The following is a 20,464-nucleotide window of genomic DNA, read 5'->3' as shown; positions in this document are numbered from 1 at the left end:
GATTTCGGATTTAAATGGTATTTAGGAAACAAGTATGAGTGTAGGATGCTTTTATTAATCATGGAGTCCATTTTCTTGTTTGCTTTGTTGCACCAGTATGAATGCTACGTCATGGACGGAAGGTAACCAACGCAACCTCCAGTGTAACAAGCTGCTGTCATCTCAGAGTCAAGGTCCTTGTCAGAGTTCAGTTTTAACGATCATGTGGTCACCGCCCTTTCTTTTACATCCGTCGGTGAGCAAGACTTGAGCGAGCCAACCCAAAGCTCGATGGATGGTGTAAAAGGGACTGTATAAAGCTTAATATCTGAACGATGATATCTAGAAGTAAGGATTTCTGTGGAGAGAAATAAAACACGTACACAATGATTGATGGGTTCGTGAGAGATACGGATATGCAGCTGATGCTGACACAACTCTACGGAAGTTTATTGACACGCAACCTTGGTTATTGAGAGGTAGTTGGCTGAATATTCTATGTTGGTTAATTTGGAGACTTTAGATATAGCTGTCGTAGAGAAGGATTTTGACAGATGGAATGGATGGATTCCTTGACCTCGTCCAAAGAAGACGGATCCGATTGAAGTTGGATCAGATCATCAGAGACAACGGAATCATCGGCCCATACCAGGAGGTTCTTGGCCGGTTTTTAGTCAGCCCTTGTCCCACACACACGGCCATGATCAGTCCTCTACATACACCCTAGAGACCCCAGTATCCAGACCAGCCAGACACTTTTGGTTGCTCTTTCGTCCATTTCCCGCCCGCCAATTTTACCATGAAAGCCAGATCAGTCGGATCTCAATGGACCGAGTCCTACCCACTGACTCATAACTTTAAAGCTGCCCATGACCATCACCTTCCTTGTGAAATGCCGTCTTTTCTTGTGGGCGGGATGTTTAATGCTCTTACTATATTTGTGTTTACGTTTCTGACATGACCTTTGGACTATATATTGTTGTCATATATCGATCCGTCCTCGGCTATTAAATAGTTTGTGATATTATAATACAATTGTTGTCCAATTATTTACGGTTATAATGAGTTGGAAAATTGGTCGGGTTTTCGTTTCCAAACAATGGGTTTAGGATTTAAGGTCCAAATGAATTTCGAAAATCTTTCGAAAAGCAAAAATTTTATTAGAGGTGAATCATCAGGTGGCTTATGGTATAGTTCATAGAATGGGGCAAAACATGCTATGGATGCCTGATGTCCTGTTTTAAATCCGGCGCGTCTTTTCGAGGTTGCGATAGTGGATTCATAACCAAAACGAGTTTCGCTGGAGAGTCACTCCGCCATTTTGAGAATTAAGCCATCAACGCCCCACTCTAAATACATTTCTGTTAAACCCAAATTTGCCGAACTACCTGATAAAGCCTTGTTTTTGAATATATGATTGAACTCTATCGGTGCTAGTTCATGGGGTGGTAACACATGCTTTCAAGTAGTAATCGGTTTCAGCCAACATATGACCACACAGATTGAAATTGGCAAAATAAAGGACCTTTTGGGAAAGCAAAACATTCTCATCATGATAGTGAACATCGGTGTTTTATTCAAATTGCATTTCTCAGTTTTCCTTATGTTCATTATACTAATCATTTTGTTTGCCGTGCATAACATAAAAATTGAATGAAAGGCCCTTTGGGAAATAATACGATCACTTGCAAGTTCATCTGATTAGAAAGCTACATCAAAATATTTGTCATACCGTTTTGATCGAGTAGTTTCACGTGCAGACGGCTCAGAGATGAACTGGTTGTCAAATACCAAACATTTCCAAAATTGTTAGGCAAACATTGTGATGCATAATGGTGCATCTACACGATAAATAATTCGGCAAATAATTAGCTATTTCACAATCATTGTTTGTTTCAAAAACTTTGTGGGCCATATCACAAACGTTTTTCGGTTTGAACTTGCTGAAAGATTGTTTGCCTAAGAGGAAATGTTTCTTTGACGATAGCATCCTCACCAGACATTCGAACCAAGGTGACCATTTGTAGCCATTTTAGACCTTAGCTCACTCGATCTATGATGGTTTATACTAAGGACAAAGGAATTGATCGTGGTTTATTTTGGCATGGGAGAACACCCACTCACAACCCAAGATTATTAAGGGGCCTGGAATTGTCATTCAATTTGCAAAGTCATCAGATGTCATCCAATACTAATATTTTGTTCAGTACTTATGCCAATAATTGACATTCAAAAATTTCAGCAGCAAAAGTTAAGGCCTTACTTGGCGGGTAAGGTATGGTGATCACAAAAAAGTGGCGTTTCCTTCCTTCTGTGTGCTTGGATTAGCCTTAAAATGACTTTTAACATGTCTTAAACTGCAACAACTATCTTCAAACAAATATACACTCTGAGTGCACTTAAGTCCCTTGTTGGATTTTGGAGAAATTTCCTAAGAAAACAGGATTTACTCCCATCATGAGTTGGTCATGTAGTGAGAAGCAGCACTTGATCTCCACAGTGGCTTCTACTCTGTCATTTTCCTTTATTTTTTGCGGACTTCCTTCCCGCTGCTGGGATTGAAATCCCAGCAGTTCAAGATCATTTTTCCATTTTTCTTAATTTTTATTTAAATATATATTATTTGATCGACCAATGAATTGGAGTTGGCAGAACGAGCTAGTTCTTGAATTTAGGGTTGATCTGGAATGGTATATGAAAATCTGTTCAAGTCTGGCTTGAAAGAAGCAACCGGATCAACAAGGCCTAGATATTCCCTACGAATATTAGAGGGAAGGAAATTAAACAATGAAGGAGCCCGAGAAAGAAGAGATGTGGACTTCATTGTTCGAACTAGCCTGGATTCTCGGAGGCTTGAAGGTGCTCTCAAAACGCACATTAAGCCTCTATGGTCACTACAATTGACCCTAAATCCTGGGTTGGGACAAAGCTCATGGATGCTTTTGAAGACGTACAGTATCAGACCTTTCGTACCTTCTCTGAACACTGTAAGCATATTCAAGATGTGGGTGAACAAGCGACTTGCACAGAGTTAGCAATCGTGATGCTATCTCTGGACTTTCGACTTCATCGAACTTTCCATTTGATGAGCATATCTAGCACATAACACATAACTGCAGTAGGAGTTATCACTACTGTGTAGAAACAATAGCCGTCGATCCTGTTTTCTATTTCCTCTACGAAGCAGCCAAGAAGAACCAAGCTTATCTTGACAATGTGACCGATTTTCGTAAGAGCTTAAACAAAACGTAACTTGCCGCTCACATCTGCATCTAGTCTCATATCGCAATTTGTGACCACAAATCAGTATTGAGAGACACAGAACTCATCTTTCTAAACAACGAGCGAGTTATCATTCATCGATGGGCCAACCATCATATCAATGGTATTCAAATTTCTTATCCATAAATGCGAAAGGATTTGATGTGGGAGAAGGGAAATGACAAGATTAAACTTTTGGCTTATCAAAAGGGATCGGAGAAAAAAAAACCTTATGAGGGCCAAATAATCACTAATAGATTCTTAAAGCATGAAATAGTTTTTGCTTGGCATAAAAAATTCTTGTTGCAAAGATGTAAGCCTGTCTAAAAGCAAAAAAGACACGTAAGAAGACAATGTAAAACCAATTTTGGAAAACTTAAAGCTAAGAACCAAGAAATATCAAAATCTTGCAAATCAAAAGCCCTCGAAGTTGGCTCCTAGTTTGAATTAATACCCTAAACCATGCCGGTTTCTACTTCAAATTTGGTTACTCTGAGTGATTTATCTCAATTACTTCTCAGTTAAAAAAATGGTCTAAAAAAGAAAGTAGTTTTACATTTGCTTTTTTAATGTAAAATATTGGGATAATGTACAAATGATATCTTGTACATCTTCAAAAGTATCCATGAGCAGATATAGATTAGCTTAGATCGATTACGATGAGCCTCGCCCGGCCATCACATCGTCCAATTCTTATTGATAGGCAGTGTCAAAGTCCATGTCAGATTGGTTGTCCGTCTGTGGATCTCTCTATTGGACAATGTGTCATGTAAATTCTCAAATAAATGAACATTCTGGAAAATTGGGAGTGTAGTGTGATGCATTCCTTTTTGACGAGTGGTATCATAAGAACTATGATTATCAGCCATTAGCTAGTTAACCCCGCTAAAATTCGCTCGAAACCCGTGCTGACTAAGAATTCATCAATTATAGAAGTTTGAACTTCAAGATTTTTTCAAAAACTGCCATTACTCTTTTTACACCAAGAAGGTGGTTGGAGTGGCAAAAGCAATAAACAATAAGTTTCCGCAACATTCGAAGTGAGAGAGATAGTACTGGAGAAGAGCCTTTCATCACATTCAAAAATTGGAACGATAAAAAGTAACTTCAGAAAGGACTGAAAGTTGCCTTGATTCAAGATGCAATGCATCAAGTACGAAAAAAATGGAATTGCGCAACTTTGAGTCAAAACATAAAAGAAAACTGCCTTCCAACTACCATGTTAGTCATAACCTAACATGACTAATGGCCTTACCATTGACCTCATAAGCCATAGGGTATTTCATTTTCCTCTCAAAGCTGCGAAAGAGAGAAGAGAGAAAGTAAGAATTATTTTCAACGACATCAGAAACAGGAGTGGAGGAGGTACAGACAGGGCTGCCCAGACAATTCCATCCAAATTGGCAGCCTTCGCAGAATCCGAGATGAACCTGGCCTTCAAGAAAATGAAGAGCAAAGCCTGTTCAACATCCAAGATTTCTCCTGTCCAACTTTCACTTCTCCATGACCAAGATCTTTTCAGTAACACCCTCCAAATATCATTCTTCCCAACATAGGGGATAGAGTCTGCCATCACCTTCATTGTAAGCAAGGGCCTGGGGACATTCCCAATAACCATCGAACCGTCGCCTTGGAGAACCCCTTCTTGAAGATTATGTCCACCTACTACTTGCCCACTTCTTCGGATTGAAACTGCAATGAACCATTCTAGCCATTTCTAGTGTGATATCAAACTCTAGCTAAACAATTTTCCCACTCTAACCATTTTACTATTTCATCTATGATTGTACGTATATCGCTATACATTCATTCGCATTTTTAGGTCCAAAGATTTTCCGCAATGACGCTGCAAAAAATGCAAAAAGATTTCGGATTAGACCTGACTTCCTGCACCACTCTAATCTCCCTTTTCAACTGATCTTTCGCTAACAATCAAATCCAACACTCTTTGAAGGCCAGCCGCAACTGGTGCTTGGCTTAGCGGCTATATTGATTTGTCAAGGAGAGTTTGCGATAAGCAGTTGGCGATATCACCACTCATTGATTTCCAAGCGGTTAGAGTTTGGGTGTCAAACAAGATAGAGGTAAGACGCGCTTTTTAAAATTGTCAAATTAATGCGATAAAATATTAATTCTACCTTAAAGATGATAGTGAAGCAATGGCTAAGGGCGCTGAAAGCTAGAAAGTAGAAATTTAGGCTATTGAGAGGTTTGGCTGTCATTTCCTAAGTTTATTAATTATCACGCAATCTTCTACATATTTGCTATTTTGAAGTAAAACTGTCAAAATGTAAGTAAATTAGTCAGATTCGTACTTAAGATTCATTGTGGCCAATGTTTTTTTCTTGGAATCTTAGAACATCAAGCCTTCGTTCTTTAGCCTTTCTTACCCCTGGTAATGACTCACAATGCCGTATTTTCTTTCGTGGCACAGTTTTTTGCAAAAATTGTCATTGCACTTCGGATGACGTCAACAGCAACGCAATGTGACAACGCCCATGCAAGACTAGGCAATGGTTGTTCGTTTATGCAAAGATGAAAATAATGCCACATTTGAGCAGTCTGTCATTCAATAGTTTCAATGCGTACAATAGTTTCTTCAATCATTTCTGCTGTAGACCGAACCCAATCATCCCATTTCAGCGAGAAAACTTCAGATTTTTCGAGTTATCACTAATCATGGCACAATGGTACTTGATCAATTTTTGCTAACAAGTTAACAAATGAATTACACCTGAATCAATCGCACCACTGACGTCAGAGCACTTGATTTCGAACATGAATTAATAGTCCATTAATCATGCTCGACGAATTCATGTTGAAGTCAAGTTAAGAGACACTGTAGCATTGAAAAGTAAAATATGAGCATTGTTCTGCGACTCTCTGGAACTGATTCGCCAAATTTAGCTCTCTTGAGGTTCCTTCTGTATCATTAAAAGTGCTTGTTTGGGGCGGAATTTAAGGCAGTTGCTCCTTGACACGTTTGTGCGTGGTACTGCACAATCCAAATGCCCACTCCTCTTCCCAGGAAGACTGCCCAACTTTCGTAGAACCACAACCATATTTTACCATTCTCTATGATGCCGATGCCTACCAATATCAACTAGACAACTGCCACCACCTTGAAGCATTGAGGCATTGCCCCTTTGGCTTCCAGACCAGCATCATGTAGATAAACAGGGCATGGCCATGAACCACTGGAGTATGGACGGGGATGCTATTTCGGAATCGAGTCAATGTGATCTTTACCAAAAGAGGCTGACCCCAAAGAGATATGCCTATGATTGTTTGCTTTGACCGAGTTAAAAGTTATGCACCCTCAAAGCTAACAAGATAACTAAACAAATAGAATAAAATAGGACTAGCTCATTGTTTTTGCGCATTTTACTCTTTGGGAGCTTCATCCTTTGATCCTCCTGTTCGAACGTCCAGTGACTTGCCGTCAGTCTTATTGCAAGAAAAAAATCATTGGGTTCAATTACTTCTAAAATATTCAAGACTTTAGCATCCATGTCCATACTCCAGTGGTTCACGGCAAGGCTAAGCGTTCAGAGGAGCACGAACACTTGGTCTTGGTCCTAAAGAACACCCTAAACTGATAAGGAAGCAGCTTGGTCTCCAAGCGTGAGCGCGGAAAGTGCTGTGGAGGCCAGGTTGAGAGAGTCAGGGGGTACATCCACGAAACATAAGGCTAGGTGGACAAGGCGGGGCAGTCCATCGGATTCTCTGGAGTCTGGAATGTACTGAAAGAGACGTTAGGGAAGGCTTAACTAACCGAAAAAAACAATTCTCACAAACTTCCAGAGCAACAAGTACATTGGAAGAGAACGTCTTTGGGATTGGATATCAGTTTCATAAACAGGTAGGATAAGCTTTGATTCATTTCAATTTATGACGTCACGTCATTGTCATGGCCAAATTCGGGCAGATTCGTTTCAAGGAAATCTCCCACGCCCCCTAACTGACTCAAAAAGACCTTGGTAAAAGAGTTTGGTCTCTGGATTTCCAAACTGAGTATTAGTTTGATTGCAAGGGCTGTCGGAAGAAGAGCTACAAATATTATCGAATGAAATCCAAGTTCAAAGGTTGACCAATTGTTTAAAAGTGTTACAAGGTTTGCAACGAGTGCCACTTGTGCAGATAAGTTCAGGTGAGGCGATGCATTTTTTAGATGGCGTCAAACTATCACAGAAATGTGTTTTAGAGTTTCAAGGTCATTTGCAAGACCAGGATCTTTATTTGGATGGTTATTTCTAGTGAATTTGCGCTAAAGTAAAACCAATGACAGTGAGGGATTAATGACCTCAGTTTTATCTGAGAAGAAGAAGCTCGAAATATATTTCGAAAACATGCACCATATGTTTTTGATCCTCGTGCTAATTTGATTCAAGAATGCCTCTGTAATATTTTGAGGCATGGCAATTTGAAAACATGTTTCATTGGTCGTGCACAAACTGTAGTCTTTTTATTTGGCTTGAATCAAAAATTTCAAGCTGGATATAAAGCGAAGCTGTGGTTGGCTTTTTTGGCTTCAATCCCACAATTAATGAAAGCCCATCCAGGCACTAAAATGGGGAGATGCCTTAATCATTGCAGTGAACAATAACATACCCCATGCGGCATATTTAACTTGACAAAATTTGAATTTAGATTTTTATGATGGTTTGTCGTCTTACTAAGATTAGACGTAGTCAGGGCTAATTTCTTTATCCAGACAATGTTTTGATATCTATTTTTTTTTTTGAACGGTATCATTGTTAATGCCAAAAGAGAAGTTGTGATCGAAATGACCTCAGGCACAATACGAGCCTCATTCATTGGAAAGAACCTGAGAATCAGCCGGCAAGTTGTCAATGATGTTAGAAAGAGGTTCAAAGTCTGAGAAATCAGTGTGGATCCCTGCTATGATTAATTCCTTCAAACGTTGAGTTAAGACGAATCAATCAGGGTCACCATGGGTGTGAAGGAAACCAATGTCCAAAGGACCATAAGATACTTTGGCCCCATGTCGAGGGCTAGGAAGAAGATGCAGCTCATCATTAATGTAATAGTGCCAAAAGATTTGCCTGATCCAAGCTCTTACTCGATGAAATAAAGAGTGGAAAGCAAGTCATCCTTTTCATCATTGAAAAATTGTCCACGGTTGACGACGTACCTAACAGAAGGACAAACCACCACATTTCCAATAGGAGGGTGGGGGATGTACCCGGCAATATTGAGGTCTCTTTTGAAACTAAACATGCAACTTCAGTGATCGTCATGGTTATCGTGGACAACTTGCAGGTTGATTCTTAGGTTCTTTCCCATGAATGAGGCTCGTACTGCGCGTGAGGTCATTTCGATCACCACTTTTCTTTTGACATTTACAATGATGCCGTTCAAAATATTGAAAAAGTAGGAATTGCAAAACGTAGTCTTGATCTATAAATTAGCCCTGACAAAGCCTAATCTTATAATAAGACAACAAATCATTGAAAAAAATCCAACTTCAAATTTTGTCAAGTTAAATATGCCGCGTGGGGTATGTAAATTTGGACTACGCCAGAACGGCAAAGATCAACTAATTCTTCATGATGTAATGGGCTCAAGGTTTATGTAGAACCTATTTAAAATTGGTTGGAGAATGTTAGAAAGGACGCTTCTGCAACATTATTGAATACGTTTCAGATTGTCTGGATCAAAATAAAAGATGGCCTTTGACGAAGAGCGTAAGAAGTGTGCCGGCATCTTTGGTGGCGGTACCTTCGTCTTGATACTTTCCATAGCCATGATCGCTATTGGTGCTTACCATGTGGATTGGAAATCCAACGATCCTTTGAATAACAACGATTGTTCCGTCCAACCTCACATCCCAAACTTCCTCATGGCTGGAGGCATAATTTTCATCCTGGGAATGGTCTTGAGGGTCATATTCATGGTAAGGGCTAACCGCACAAACTTCCTTATCCGTGCAGATCTTAAGATCGGTCATTTTTATTTCAGCGGTGCTGTGTGTGTTGTGGCGATATTTGCAACAACAGCCTATGCAATTCGGTCAACTTTGGCTTCACGTTCACTTGTATCTTGATTTACGACATTCTTATCCTCATCCTCTACGTGGTCTGGCTCTGTAAGTACTGAAGGACTTGAACCAAACACAAACTTCCTAAATCTGTTGGGTTAGCATTGCAAGAGGAAGTCCATCACAATCCCATTGTATTTAACTTGCAGGTTACGGCTCGCATTGGACCTTCGACGTTTATGACCAACAAACGGACCAGAATTGCCCAAACTTCCTCTATTTCTTCACTTTTGCGTTGGTGATCTTCCTTTGGTTCATGTTCTTGATGGCTTTGACTTGCGGCATCTTGGCGCGATTTTGCCAGTGTTGCTGGGACATCCTCTGCTGTCGGCCATGTGAAAGGAGAAATCCGGCTTAGGCGAGTTTCCAGAGCCGTGCCCAAAGAATACCTCTGATAAACTATGAACAAGTCCCTCCGCTCCATGTAGGCAGGAATTATTTGGATATCAAAATTTAAGTATTCTAACCAATTTGCCATGGTGAACTATATTTGTATTACATAAGTGCGTGCAAATTACTGTGTATTGCTATGATTTATAAATAATTACGAAGCTTTTTATTCCTCATATTAAGGAAATCTCACTTTTAAGTGGTCAAACACATAATCTTTCACTATTAGCATGATGGCTCCTCCTGGCCCCAATCGCATGATTTTAGGCACTAACCCTTTGTACAGAGCAGCAAACCTGAAACGCGAATCAAAGGAGTACACTTATTCGTCAAGTAGCCATCTGCAAACTCATCATATGATCCACTACTCACCCCTCTTTCGAATATACCATACCAATGGTCCGGAAAGTGCCCCTGTAAGCTATTTTCCCTGGTTCAGGCTGTGGGCCTTGAATGCGGCTCTTAGCCACATCGAACGGAATGTTGAAAATTGAGGCCATGGTACCAGAGATAAAACCTAAGGCAAACTTTCTCGCTAATTCGAGCCACTTATTCTCCAATGTTTCGGTGTTATGGACCACGGTGTAAAAGAACCCGAAATAGATGGTATTGAACGCGCCGTTTCGTCCAATGGTTGCGGTGAGACCTTTACCCAAAAGACCGTTGCGACCCATTCCGTCCTCACGGATAATCTCCCGCGCCACAGACCATGTGGTGGGACGTGCAGATTGGTGTGAGCGATTTGATTGCATCTTCACTTTAACAACTTCAAAAGGGTTGACAATAATGGCCTCGGTGACCCCAGATCCCATACCCGCCATTAGATTTACCTGTTGTAAGGAAGATAGTCAATTAGAGTGACTTACGGATGCTTGTCAAATCATGGGGATTCAAACCTACTGTGGCCATTTGCCCGAAGGTCATGGATCCATCCCGTCGATATCCCATTTGAGTTTTAAAAATCTCGTAAGTTCCAAACTTCCAGGCGCGTTTGGGCGTTTCCACGCATAAGGGCGGAATGATACCCTTCCAATATGATTTGAGGCCCTCTTGGCGATACATTTTAACCATACAATCCCCAACGCCATTGTAGTGATTCGCACTCCCGCGAGAGGCATTGGATTGAATCTGGAGGCGGGTTTTGATGAGATCTAACGGATGCATAATTGCCACTTCCACACATCCTACGAACAAGAGAATATGTCAGGCGTAAACATACATAGGATGAAATGCAGGGACTGCTCTCAAAATCTTTTATGCTTTTATATTTGACTTAGTGATCAACGGTTCAAATCTTCTTTATGGTTCCCTCAGATGTTTTTCTTTAAGTTTTCTTGCTCATTTCCCAACGGCCCAGTAATTTCATCGGATTCGTATACATAGCTCATTCAGCCAATACCGAGTTTGTGTCTTTTCATTAAGGCAGTAACCCCGAGAGTGCAGATTTTGACTCTAAAACTTTTTTAATTGTTCAAATAATTTTTTTGTATAACATTAGTGAGAAATCATTTTCTTATTAATATCTCATGACACCCTTTGATTGCTTCTAGTCAAAATTAAACCATGAACCCGTTAACACAAAAGATGACCGGGAATTCAATGATCGTCACTCAGTTTTCACAAAATTAATTCCGGGCCAGATTTTAAAAGATCGACATGGTCGCCACCAACACCTTGCTTGACGTACTTGTCTGCTCATATATGGTTGGATTCAAAAGAAGTATTCCGGAAAAGATGAAGTTTTCCTTTCTCGATCATATTTTTGCTTTGATCATATGGTCATTAATTGTATTTTTCTGTTTAATTTTTCTCCAACTGAACATTTTCAAAGCAGAGGTCTTTAACTTTTTTTTCGAGGGCAAATACGAACGGAGAAACCATTTAATTCAGTCTCGCGCCCTAAAAATTCTAAAGAGAGACCTTATTTTCTAAGTTGCGTTTTTCTTATTTTTAACATGGAAGTCAAAGCAAATGCAATACTTTCTTCATCTTCGATGAAATGCACATCTCTAAGAATATCATGGGTAAACTTGCAATATGTGCTTTTTCAACACCACATGCCATTTATTAAGCATGGTGGCGTTTACTCCTTTCTTTTTGCCCACTACAACTTCATCTTCCTTTTGTGAAGATAATTTTCTACAGGAAAAAATATTGTATTTTCACTGATCTATTGATGCTCATTATTAGTCATCTAGTCAACAGACTCAGTTTATACATTTGCTCTCCCGAACCATTTGATGCCCACACTCGCGAACACCGCATCGACCAAATTACCGGTTTTATCGAGCAGCACTGAATGCCTCACCTGCACAACCACCAGAGATCATTTGTAGTCCATTGTCCTTGGTCAAAATTTTTGGCATCGTTTTGGGATTGTGGTTCCCCAGGGAATCAAGTTGTGTTCACTCAAGGTGGTGTTTCTGCTGAATGGTGAAGTGGTGTCCTCTACATAGAGCGGTGAAATTAATACTACACCTCACGCAGAACAAATGATTTATCGTCATCTGTTTGACCCCCGATGAAAATTCCAAATCCGTCCAATTTGCACCCTCGCTGTCTTCAACCGAAACTCGTTCTTTCTCGAACAGGTCTTGAGACACTTGTCCATCCGTAATCTCTTGAAGAGAACCTGAATTCCTATCAGATTTGGATTCGTAACATTTTCCTATCCTCGCTCAACCTCTCATCGGGCTCTTTCTAAATTGGAAGACATGGCGTTCCTTCTCTCCAAGCTTAAGGTTCACAAAGGCACCCAACCATTCAAATCGTTGATATCCGTCGCTCATAGAAGTAAATCAAATATTGTGATTGGTCAAATTGATGACGGAGTCCATTCTTGGAAGCAGATTCGAATTGGCATCGTCGGAGCACCTTTTCATTTGGGCCAGGTAAGACGGCCTTGTTAATAATTCTGTGCCTTGTTCTTGTTCATTGTACCCTTGACATTTCAATTGTTTTCCAACAGCCTCACCAAGGAGTGGAAAAGGCTCCCGTTTATATTCGTAAAACCGGGGTTGCCGAAAAGCTCAAGGAATTGGGTGAATTTTCTTTTCATTCCTAAATTCATACTGTGAGTGTTAAATCCTGGCTTGTTTTAGGACATGATGTCTATGACTTTGGAGATTTGGACCATGATGTGGTAGAAGAGGCCATGACGACCTATGGAGACTTTCCCATCAACAATATGGAGTACAACAAGAGGGTAGGTCCTTAGAACGATTTTTGGGTCGTAATTGACTTTTTCGCTCTCATTCTTAAGTTTTTATCACGTGATGGATGCAAATGGTCTGTTTGTATTGAATTCTGATTTCGTGCAGGATGTTCTAAAGGGCGACATTTAGCACATTAAGAATAGCCAAATGGAAATTAAGCCTTTAAATGTCATAGATTCCGATTTTTTGGTTAAATTTAATATTGAAGTAGGAACTTTTGTAGAAGGAATCAGAAAGGGGAACATCCACTGAGGAAAGCCAAAACCAACCTTGTCAGGATATACCTAAATTCAACGTCAATACAAGTTTCATCCCCTTTGATTTTCTTTTGACAAAATAATCAGCCAGTATTGCAACATTGAAGTAGGAGAAGAGGATGACGTCAAGACCGTTTTTGGGGAGGTCACTTGAACTTTTGGCGCTTAATATCTCTTTGTTAAGGGATTAGATTATACTTCCAATTCATTTATTCTTCAAAGAAACAGTTCATCTACCATTGCATTTTTTTTATAAACTGACACATTTTCACCCATTACAAATGCTCGGAAAAATGTTTCTTTTAAAAGCAGTAAAAGAGCTTTTTGAAAGCACAAAATAATTTTTTTCACAACAAAAAAAATCAAAGATATAAGCCTGTTTAAAAGTAAAAAAAAAACACATAAAAGACAACAAAAAACCAATTTTGCAAAAGTTTGAAGCAATTACCAACGGTTTCAATATACTTCATTATTTCAAAATCTGTGAAATCTAAAGCACTTGAAGTTGTCTCCTAACTTAGACCCCCGAATTGATAACCTAAGCCATGCAGGTCTCTTGATCAAAGTTGGTTCCACTGGGTGCTTTATTTATTTCAGCAATCTCTCATTTGAAGAGACGTGGGCTAAAATGCAAATAAACAAACCGAGAAGATTAGGACAGTACAGTAATTAAAGGAGGTGCAAACGGTATCTTATATAATACCTCTTCAAAGGTATCCATGAGCTTTGTCTCAACCAGGTTTTAAAGTCAATTGTAATGAACGTCAAGGTTTGAACTTTTGAGCCCTTCAAAGAATCCAGGCTAGTGATGAAGCAATGAAGCACTTGCCTCTCTTTCAATGTTCCATTTGTCAAATTTCTTTATTCGTCCATGTTGTATCAACCGTTTATCTCAAACTAAACTTGGACAGCTGAAAACTTGAACCATAGAAGAGAAACGAGTTGATTAGAATTCTTCTAGCTGCAGCCTAAAGCTTGCGATGTTCCTCCCTACAATTTTGAATGTCTGTGGCCATTGACTCTGCCTGGCTTGGATAGGTGACTAAGATTTTTTTGAATTTCTGGTCGGGGGGTTGAGTTCAATGGTTTTTTGAGTTTACCCTCTACTACTCGGGAACATTTGGCGGCGTCAAATATGTCCAGGGTACCGTCGTCCATGAGTTGACCAAAACCAGAAACCCTTTATGGGCGGCTCTTTTTTGCAACGTCAGACAGTCAAAACGAAAACCTGTATGAAACCAATTTTTTTTCCGGACATTTTGTGACCTTGGTCATAAACTTAAAAATATGATTTTGAATGAATTAGCCAAAAAAACGACTCAAACGCATCATAATTCAGTATAGGGGAATCGGCCAAATTGGCCTTTTATTTGGGAAAGGATAGGTAATCTGAATAAGGGGCAACTATAAATCAGGATTACTACAATTTCATTTTTTTAATATTTGCCTACATTCGTTGGTTTGGTGAGAAGGTAAGAATTGGATCAGAAACACTAATGAAGATTAACGTTTCATTGGTCTTGTAGCTCTCTGAGCGGGTGAAGAGTATTCTACAAGAAAATCGGTTTTGTCTCACTATTGGAGGAGACCACTCGATTGGGTTTGGAACTGTGTACGGACACCTCCAAGCTCATCCCGATGCTTGTGTATTGTGGGTGGATGCTCACGCTGATATCAATACGCCTAACATATCGGATTCCGGACACTGGCACGGGATGCCATTGAGCTTCCAACTGCGAGAAATGGCCTCCGCTCTACCCAAATTGCCCAATACCGAATGGTTTCAGCCGTTGTAAGTTGTAGCATTACGCATAAGCAGATCAGCTTCACGTAAGAATTATGCCAAATTTTATCCTATTAGTTGAAAAGATGTGCGAATAGAGCAGTTTTATGATTGAAGTATCTTTGATAAAATCGCTTGTTTAAGTGGAATGTTGAATGCCATCAGTACAAGTTAATGAAGAAAATAATGTAATTTCAACAATAGAGTTTCAACTGGATCAAAATCAGGTATAGTGTGTACAAAGGCAATAATCCGAGGCCCTTGGAAAAACATGCTTAACAAAAAAGATCCTTCTGGGTATATATTGGTTTTTATATCGTAATTGAATGAAATTTTGGGCCTCAAACATTTAACGTTGAACAATAAAATGTTGTACTACAATTGTGGTGTTACACTTTTATTTGTTAAGAAAGGCATAACGAGTTGTTGTAAAAAGAGGCCAGTCAAAATGTCTTATCTAATATCGTACTTGACCCCAGTTCTTCTCTTGCCTTTATTTCTTACACATTTTACAGAATGTCATGCAACACAGTCGCAAAAGAGATTCATGGTTATGATAGCTAATCTAATCTATTTCACTTTTGTATTATTTTTTTGCACTAAAACCAAACAACTTTCAAATTGTAATAATCAAACTTCAAGCCAGGTGGCATTGTACAGTCATTATCATTGTGATATTGATATCAATAGGTTAGACACTCAACGAATGGCTTACATTGGATTACGAGATGTGGATCCTTTGGAGAGAACCATCATGGATCGCCTTAATGTCCCATCATATTCCATGCGAGAAATTGATCAGTTCGGCGTCAGAGACGTAATAAAAGCACACAAACCTAAAAGATTTGGGTGGTAATTCAACTAATATTTCTTCTATTGCTATTTGTAGTGTTTAAAACAAGCTTTGGCTAAGATTAATCCCAACGGTGACCGTCCTCTTCACGTGAGTTTTGACATCGACTCCTTGGACCCTTCAGAAGCTCCATCTACAGGGACGCCAGGTAAAAAGAAACAAATTCAGTATTACAAATGAAGCAGTAGAAATATGAATAGGCAATTACAAATGTTAATAGATGAATAAACAAAAAGAAATAATGCAATTATCAAGTCAAACGATCAATAAACAGTGGTTTCTTTAAATGACTTCAATTACAGTTCGAGGTGGTCTTTCTCTCCGTGAGGGCATGACCATCTTGGAAGACTGCTTTGAGACCGGTACCATGAGAGCTCTAGATTTGGTCGAGGTCAACGTCCATCTGGGAAACTACGAGGAAGGCACTCGAACCTTGGACGCCGCCAAGAGCCTGATTCTGGCTGCTATGGGCAACTATCGTGGTGGACGAACACCTCTTCCAGCCATTCTCAAAGATCTGGAACATAAACTGCCCCCCAAACCAGTCCAGAAATGAGGAAAGAATTGTGAATTATACGCTTTTAGAACAAATCATGTTATGTTCTTTTGGAATTAGTCGTCACAACAATGACTTAAAAGTAGATTTGAGGGGTTTCCCACAATGAAGAAAAACGAGGGCCCGTTCGTTGGCACTCACCTAACCGAATTTTGAGACAAATTCCTTGCGTGGTTTGAGTTGTTGCCCCAACCAGGATCACGAGCCTCTCTCCACCAACCTGTTACGTATATCGCGTTGTTCAATCAAGGTGCACTCCCAATGTGAGTCTGCAAACGGATCTGGGGATTGAACACACGTTCAAAACGGGCTCAGAGTGGAGGGAGCCGAATGTGTCTGATTGTGAAGCTCATCCTTTCAATATAAACAAAAGTTTAAGTGCTTTTTTTCGAGATCAACTTCTCGACGGATGTACTCAAAAACACTGCAGCTATAGATTCAAGATCATCCTCGCCTGACGCTCTGATCAGATCATCAAGAGTAAACAAGACGCGATGTCGATCAACAAAGGAACTCTGACCTTGGCCCGTTATTTTGATTCACGGTTTGTCTTATCCCGAAGTGTTTCCACGGCCCATGGAACGCTGAAGCAGATATTTCCCGACAAGAAGTTGACTAGCCATGCGGATTGGCACAAATTTAGTGTAGAGCAGGTAAATATACTAAGATCTAATGACACTTTTGCAGTAGAGTACGCTTTTTCTAGGCTTAAAATTTCTTCAATTCATTGCCAAAGCGGCTTTTCCTGCGATAACCTTTAGCTACTTCCTTGAAATTTAGTGAGAAATTTCAGTAGCTATTCCATTCAATAGTCTTAAAAATTTTATGAGCGTATTAATTAGACGCGTCGGATTGTTGGACAATTGGTCATACTCTAGTTAGAGGTAAAATCAGTCGTTGCACCTTCTTTGTTTCTTTTCTTATCTTATTGATGGATGGTATCTTGTTTATTCCAATCTCGCTAACACTAACTTAATGCTTTTATTACAATAATAAGGAAAAATAGTATGATGTAGGAGGAATAAATTCAGCCTAACCTTTATCTTGGATTGAGTAACAAATGCCATCATGCAAACCTGTAGCTCTATTGCAAGTCCAATAATGTCGTACTAAAGAAAAGTATCATTTTTAGATTCAACCCATCAAATAAAATACGTATGAATTAACCAATTATCATACTTATTTTCGTGGAGTGCAGTGATAAAGACACGATGGGTACTATCACCAATGACTACATATTTTTGGTTCCTTTGGTTTCCCTCGGTACTATGCTTACATTTCAGCAATTTATAGGGGATGTCAAGTGCATGAAATTCAAGGAAAAATGTAGTCCAGCACCCTGATTTTGGGCATTTTGGGGAGATTAAGACAAACATCACAGTCAACTCGCACCATCCGCTCATTGAATTTTCAATAATCAAGGGATTTTGAGTGAGCTGTGTTCCAAAATCCAACAAAATGGACATGTTTGGTGCAATTTGGTGAACGCACTATCAAATTGGCTCAATACCACAATGATATTTGCTTAAACAAGCAGGTAAAATGAAATAAGTGCCAAGATGCAATGCATGCAGTGTAGTTTGGCTGGACATGTTGTCTTCAATTTAGTCCATGGAATAACGTCAGCTGTTCATGAACGCGTTCACTTGACAATCCCTATTGTGGCCAAACCGGAAACAAGGTTGCTTCATGAGTAATGCCAATCTTCCGACTAATTACTGTTAGGTTTTATAAACAATGGAATAAAGAACTATTTGTTTGTTTGTTTGTTTGTTTGGAGTCAGATGACAGCTCTCTCGCTCGGTCTTCCATTTGATGATGGGTGTCCTCCCAATTAAGGGATCACATTGTCACAAACAATTAACGTGTAACGTTAATTATTTCCTCTCCCTCGTGAATGATCGCAGGTTCGCCCATTTAAGGTGTGAAGGCAGCAACTTGTGCTATAATTTAAATACAGCAAAGAGGCTTGGACACGGCTAGCCTTGGTTCGAACCAGAATTCGCATGTTTGAAAGCGGATACTCTACCAATACAGTACGAAGTACAGAACTGTCATGTCCCATTTGTTTTCTCACTAAGTTCTACAAAAAAGAAAGAGATGCATTGGATAACAGCATCTAGGCCCTGAAAGTCGCATATGCCTACTCTGATATTATCGTTTTGCTCAAAGGTCTTATGTTAAGAGTGAGTGTTAATGATATATTACTATATTTTCAGCCAGAAGAGTTTTGGGGAGGCGTGGCGCGGTCGAGCCTGAAATGGATGGTCCCATTTCAAAAGGCCATGAATTGTGATATGAAGAAAGGGCAATTCGAGTGGTTTCAAAATGGCAAGATCAACGCATCAGGTAAGCAAGGACGTCGAGAGGCGGATGGATGGAAAGAAAATCCTATACCTTTTTCAAAGCCAACAACATATTCATTATCGTTTTGTCTACTAGTGAATTGCATTGACAGACACGTGGAGGTGGATCCGGAGAGGATTGCACTAATTTGGGAAAAGGACGAACCAGGGACAGAGGAGAAAATAACCTACAGGTAACATAATCATGCCGCATTTCTTAGACTTATTTGTCAAAAAAAGAAAATAACGTTTCCGGGGAAGCTTTCACTCAAACATTTTCCAACTTTCAAAATCACTGAAGTAGGAATCGACATGTTCAAAGGCGAAGGTCTAATGCTTGAACAAGTGAAAGCATATGTTACCTTAATCATTCTTTGATCACATTGAATGAAATTAAATGTCAATACCGTTCGAAATGAACCCCAGTTTGGCTTTTTCAACAAGCCACTTTTCAAGAAACCGACCTTTGACGGTAGATGGAGGAAGCTTACGAAATTATGTATAGCATCGGACGCCACCAAGACAAGGTCTCTTTTAGGTTCACGTTCAGGTAAAAAAGCTATGCGTCAAAAACTTCATTTTAGTGCCCGCAGGGTATTCAAATTGCTTTAAAATCGGGTCCAGATATTTAAAAACTTCCCTTGTAATTGGTTTCTGAGATTTGCAAATTTTCTTTAAAATGGGGTCGCTTTAAGCAACATTTACGTGGCGAAGATCTGTACGTGGCAATTTCAGACATCTACAGGGTGGAAAGAAATTAAGGGCCGCTCTTTGTCGCTTCTGAAAATCCAACCCCCTAACTCAAAGAATGACTTGATCAGATTGAATCTCCAGTTTTTAATAAAAGGGATTATTGAAAAACCTAACACCATACCACGAATGATCCGAATTCACTCCAAAGGAGATTGGTAACCTTCTGATGTTTGCCCACCTAAAGATTGAGTCCTGAAAATCCAGATTTCGGCCATTAGCCTGGTCTGTTCTAAAAGGATTTATAGCATTTGCATGAGGATCTCCACTCTCAAATCGTTTGAGGATGATCACTGAAAGGCTCACCAAACGTTCCCTTGTCTTTACCGGCCTTCAGGATGCCCTTAACCTTGGTTCTGACCTTCAGACTGCGCTCACTTGAATTTTCAGACATTGTTTTGACGGCACTTTATCAGAGGGCTACCCATCGCCTCCAGGATATCGATAGACCATTTGTAATATGTCACTAGGTACTTAACAGTTTCTCTTAAGGAATGCTTGTGGTTTAATGTCAAAAAAATCTTTGAGCATGGAGAAATGTTGTGAAAAACAGCCATGGAGGCCCTTAATTTCTTTACACCCTGTAGAGGAAGCATTACATTTCCATGAATCAAGTAAAGAAAGCAGAGGGGAATGTCCAAGTGCATAATTAACATCATGTTAGTGGAACCAAAGTGCTGGATTACAAAGTGACGCCTACTGATACAAGCGCCCTTTGAGGGATCTGCCTGATAATATTGTGAGATGGATACGGAATTATATAACTGGACGGCGACAGAGAGTCAAAATTGATAACCGTCTATCTGACATCAATACTTCGAATTGTGGAGTTCCACAAGGCATTATTTTGGGCCCTCTCCTGTTCTTGATCTTTATTAATGATGATCCAAATGCGACCAATTTGAAAGTGACTATGTTCGCTGATGATTTATTTTTGAATTTTAATGGTATTGACATCTAACAAGTTGGATCCAGGTTTAATGAGAAATCTTTCAAGTTCTTGGGCCTTATACT

The 20,464-nt window shown here is 39.7% G+C and overlaps 4 protein-coding genes across 7 annotated transcripts in view; 3 read left to right on the top strand and 1 right to left on the bottom strand.

The window, feature by feature from the left end:
• Window positions 1–5,180: 5,180 nt before the first annotated feature.
• LOC131891003 (uncharacterized) lies at window positions 5,181–9,867 on the top strand. 3 transcript variants are annotated; one of them, XM_059240479.1, is made up of 4 exons: window positions 5,181–5,324; window positions 8,908–9,157; window positions 9,223–9,349; window positions 9,451–9,867. In XM_059240479.1, the coding sequence occupies exons 2-4, from the start codon at window positions 8,930–8,932 to the stop codon at window positions 9,657–9,659; spliced, it is 564 nt and encodes a 187-aa protein (XP_059096462.1). In that variant the 5' UTR covers window positions 5,181–5,324; window positions 8,908–8,929; the 3' UTR covers window positions 9,660–9,867. The 3 variants fall into 3 exon arrangements, with proteins under 3 accessions (XP_059096462.1, XP_059096460.1, XP_059096461.1); XM_059240477.1 differs by lacking the exon at window positions 5,181–5,324 and adding an exon at window positions 6,941–7,102; XM_059240478.1 differs by lacking the exon at window positions 5,181–5,324 and adding an exon at window positions 7,205–7,390.
• Window positions 9,835–12,141, bottom strand: LOC131891002 (mitochondrial 2-oxodicarboxylate carrier-like). Its single transcript, XM_059240476.1, has 4 exons — window positions 12,000–12,141; window positions 10,592–10,875; window positions 10,064–10,521; window positions 9,835–9,987 (listed from the first exon to the last, which is right to left on the bottom strand). Exons 1-4 carry the CDS (start codon window positions 12,055–12,057, stop codon window positions 9,870–9,872), a joined length of 918 nt encoding a protein of 305 aa, XP_059096459.1. The 5' UTR covers window positions 12,058–12,141; the 3' UTR covers window positions 9,835–9,869.
• Window positions 12,142–12,405: 264 nt separating this feature from the next.
• On the top strand, window positions 12,406–16,390 carry LOC131891001 (arginase-1-like). The gene is made up of 7 exons (XM_059240475.1): window positions 12,406–12,582; window positions 12,660–12,732; window positions 12,793–12,896; window positions 14,690–14,955; window positions 15,637–15,763; window positions 15,836–15,947; window positions 16,102–16,390. The coding sequence occupies exons 1-7, from the start codon at window positions 12,406–12,408 to the stop codon at window positions 16,353–16,355; spliced, it is 1,113 nt and encodes a 370-aa protein (XP_059096458.1). The 3' UTR covers window positions 16,356–16,390.
• Window positions 16,391–16,534: 144 nt separating this feature from the next.
• Window positions 16,535–20,464, top strand: part of LOC131891000 (acetyl-coenzyme A synthetase 2-like, mitochondrial) — a 16,960-nt gene continuing 13,030 nt past the window's right edge. The window contains exons 1-3 of one of the 2 annotated variants that reach the window (XM_059240472.1): window positions 16,535–17,008; window positions 18,575–18,704; window positions 18,798–18,894. In XM_059240472.1, the coding sequence (XP_059096455.1) occupies window positions 16,850–17,008; window positions 18,575–18,704; window positions 18,798–18,894 (386 nt within the window). In that variant the 5' untranslated portion in view covers window positions 16,535–16,849. Of the gene's footprint in view, window positions 17,009–18,256; window positions 18,278–18,574; window positions 18,705–18,797; window positions 18,895–20,464 lie in introns of those variants that run through there. The other variant, XM_059240473.1, reaches the window with a different exon arrangement.

This window comes from Tigriopus californicus, chromosome 11 (assembly GCF_007210705.1).
Source record: "Tigriopus californicus strain San Diego chromosome 11, Tcal_SD_v2.1, whole genome shotgun sequence".
Lineage (NCBI taxonomy): Eukaryota > Metazoa > Arthropoda > Copepoda > Harpacticoida > Harpacticidae > Tigriopus > Tigriopus californicus.
The sequence above is the reverse complement of the archived record's forward strand: the minus strand, read 5'-3'. Positions and strand labels throughout refer to the sequence as shown.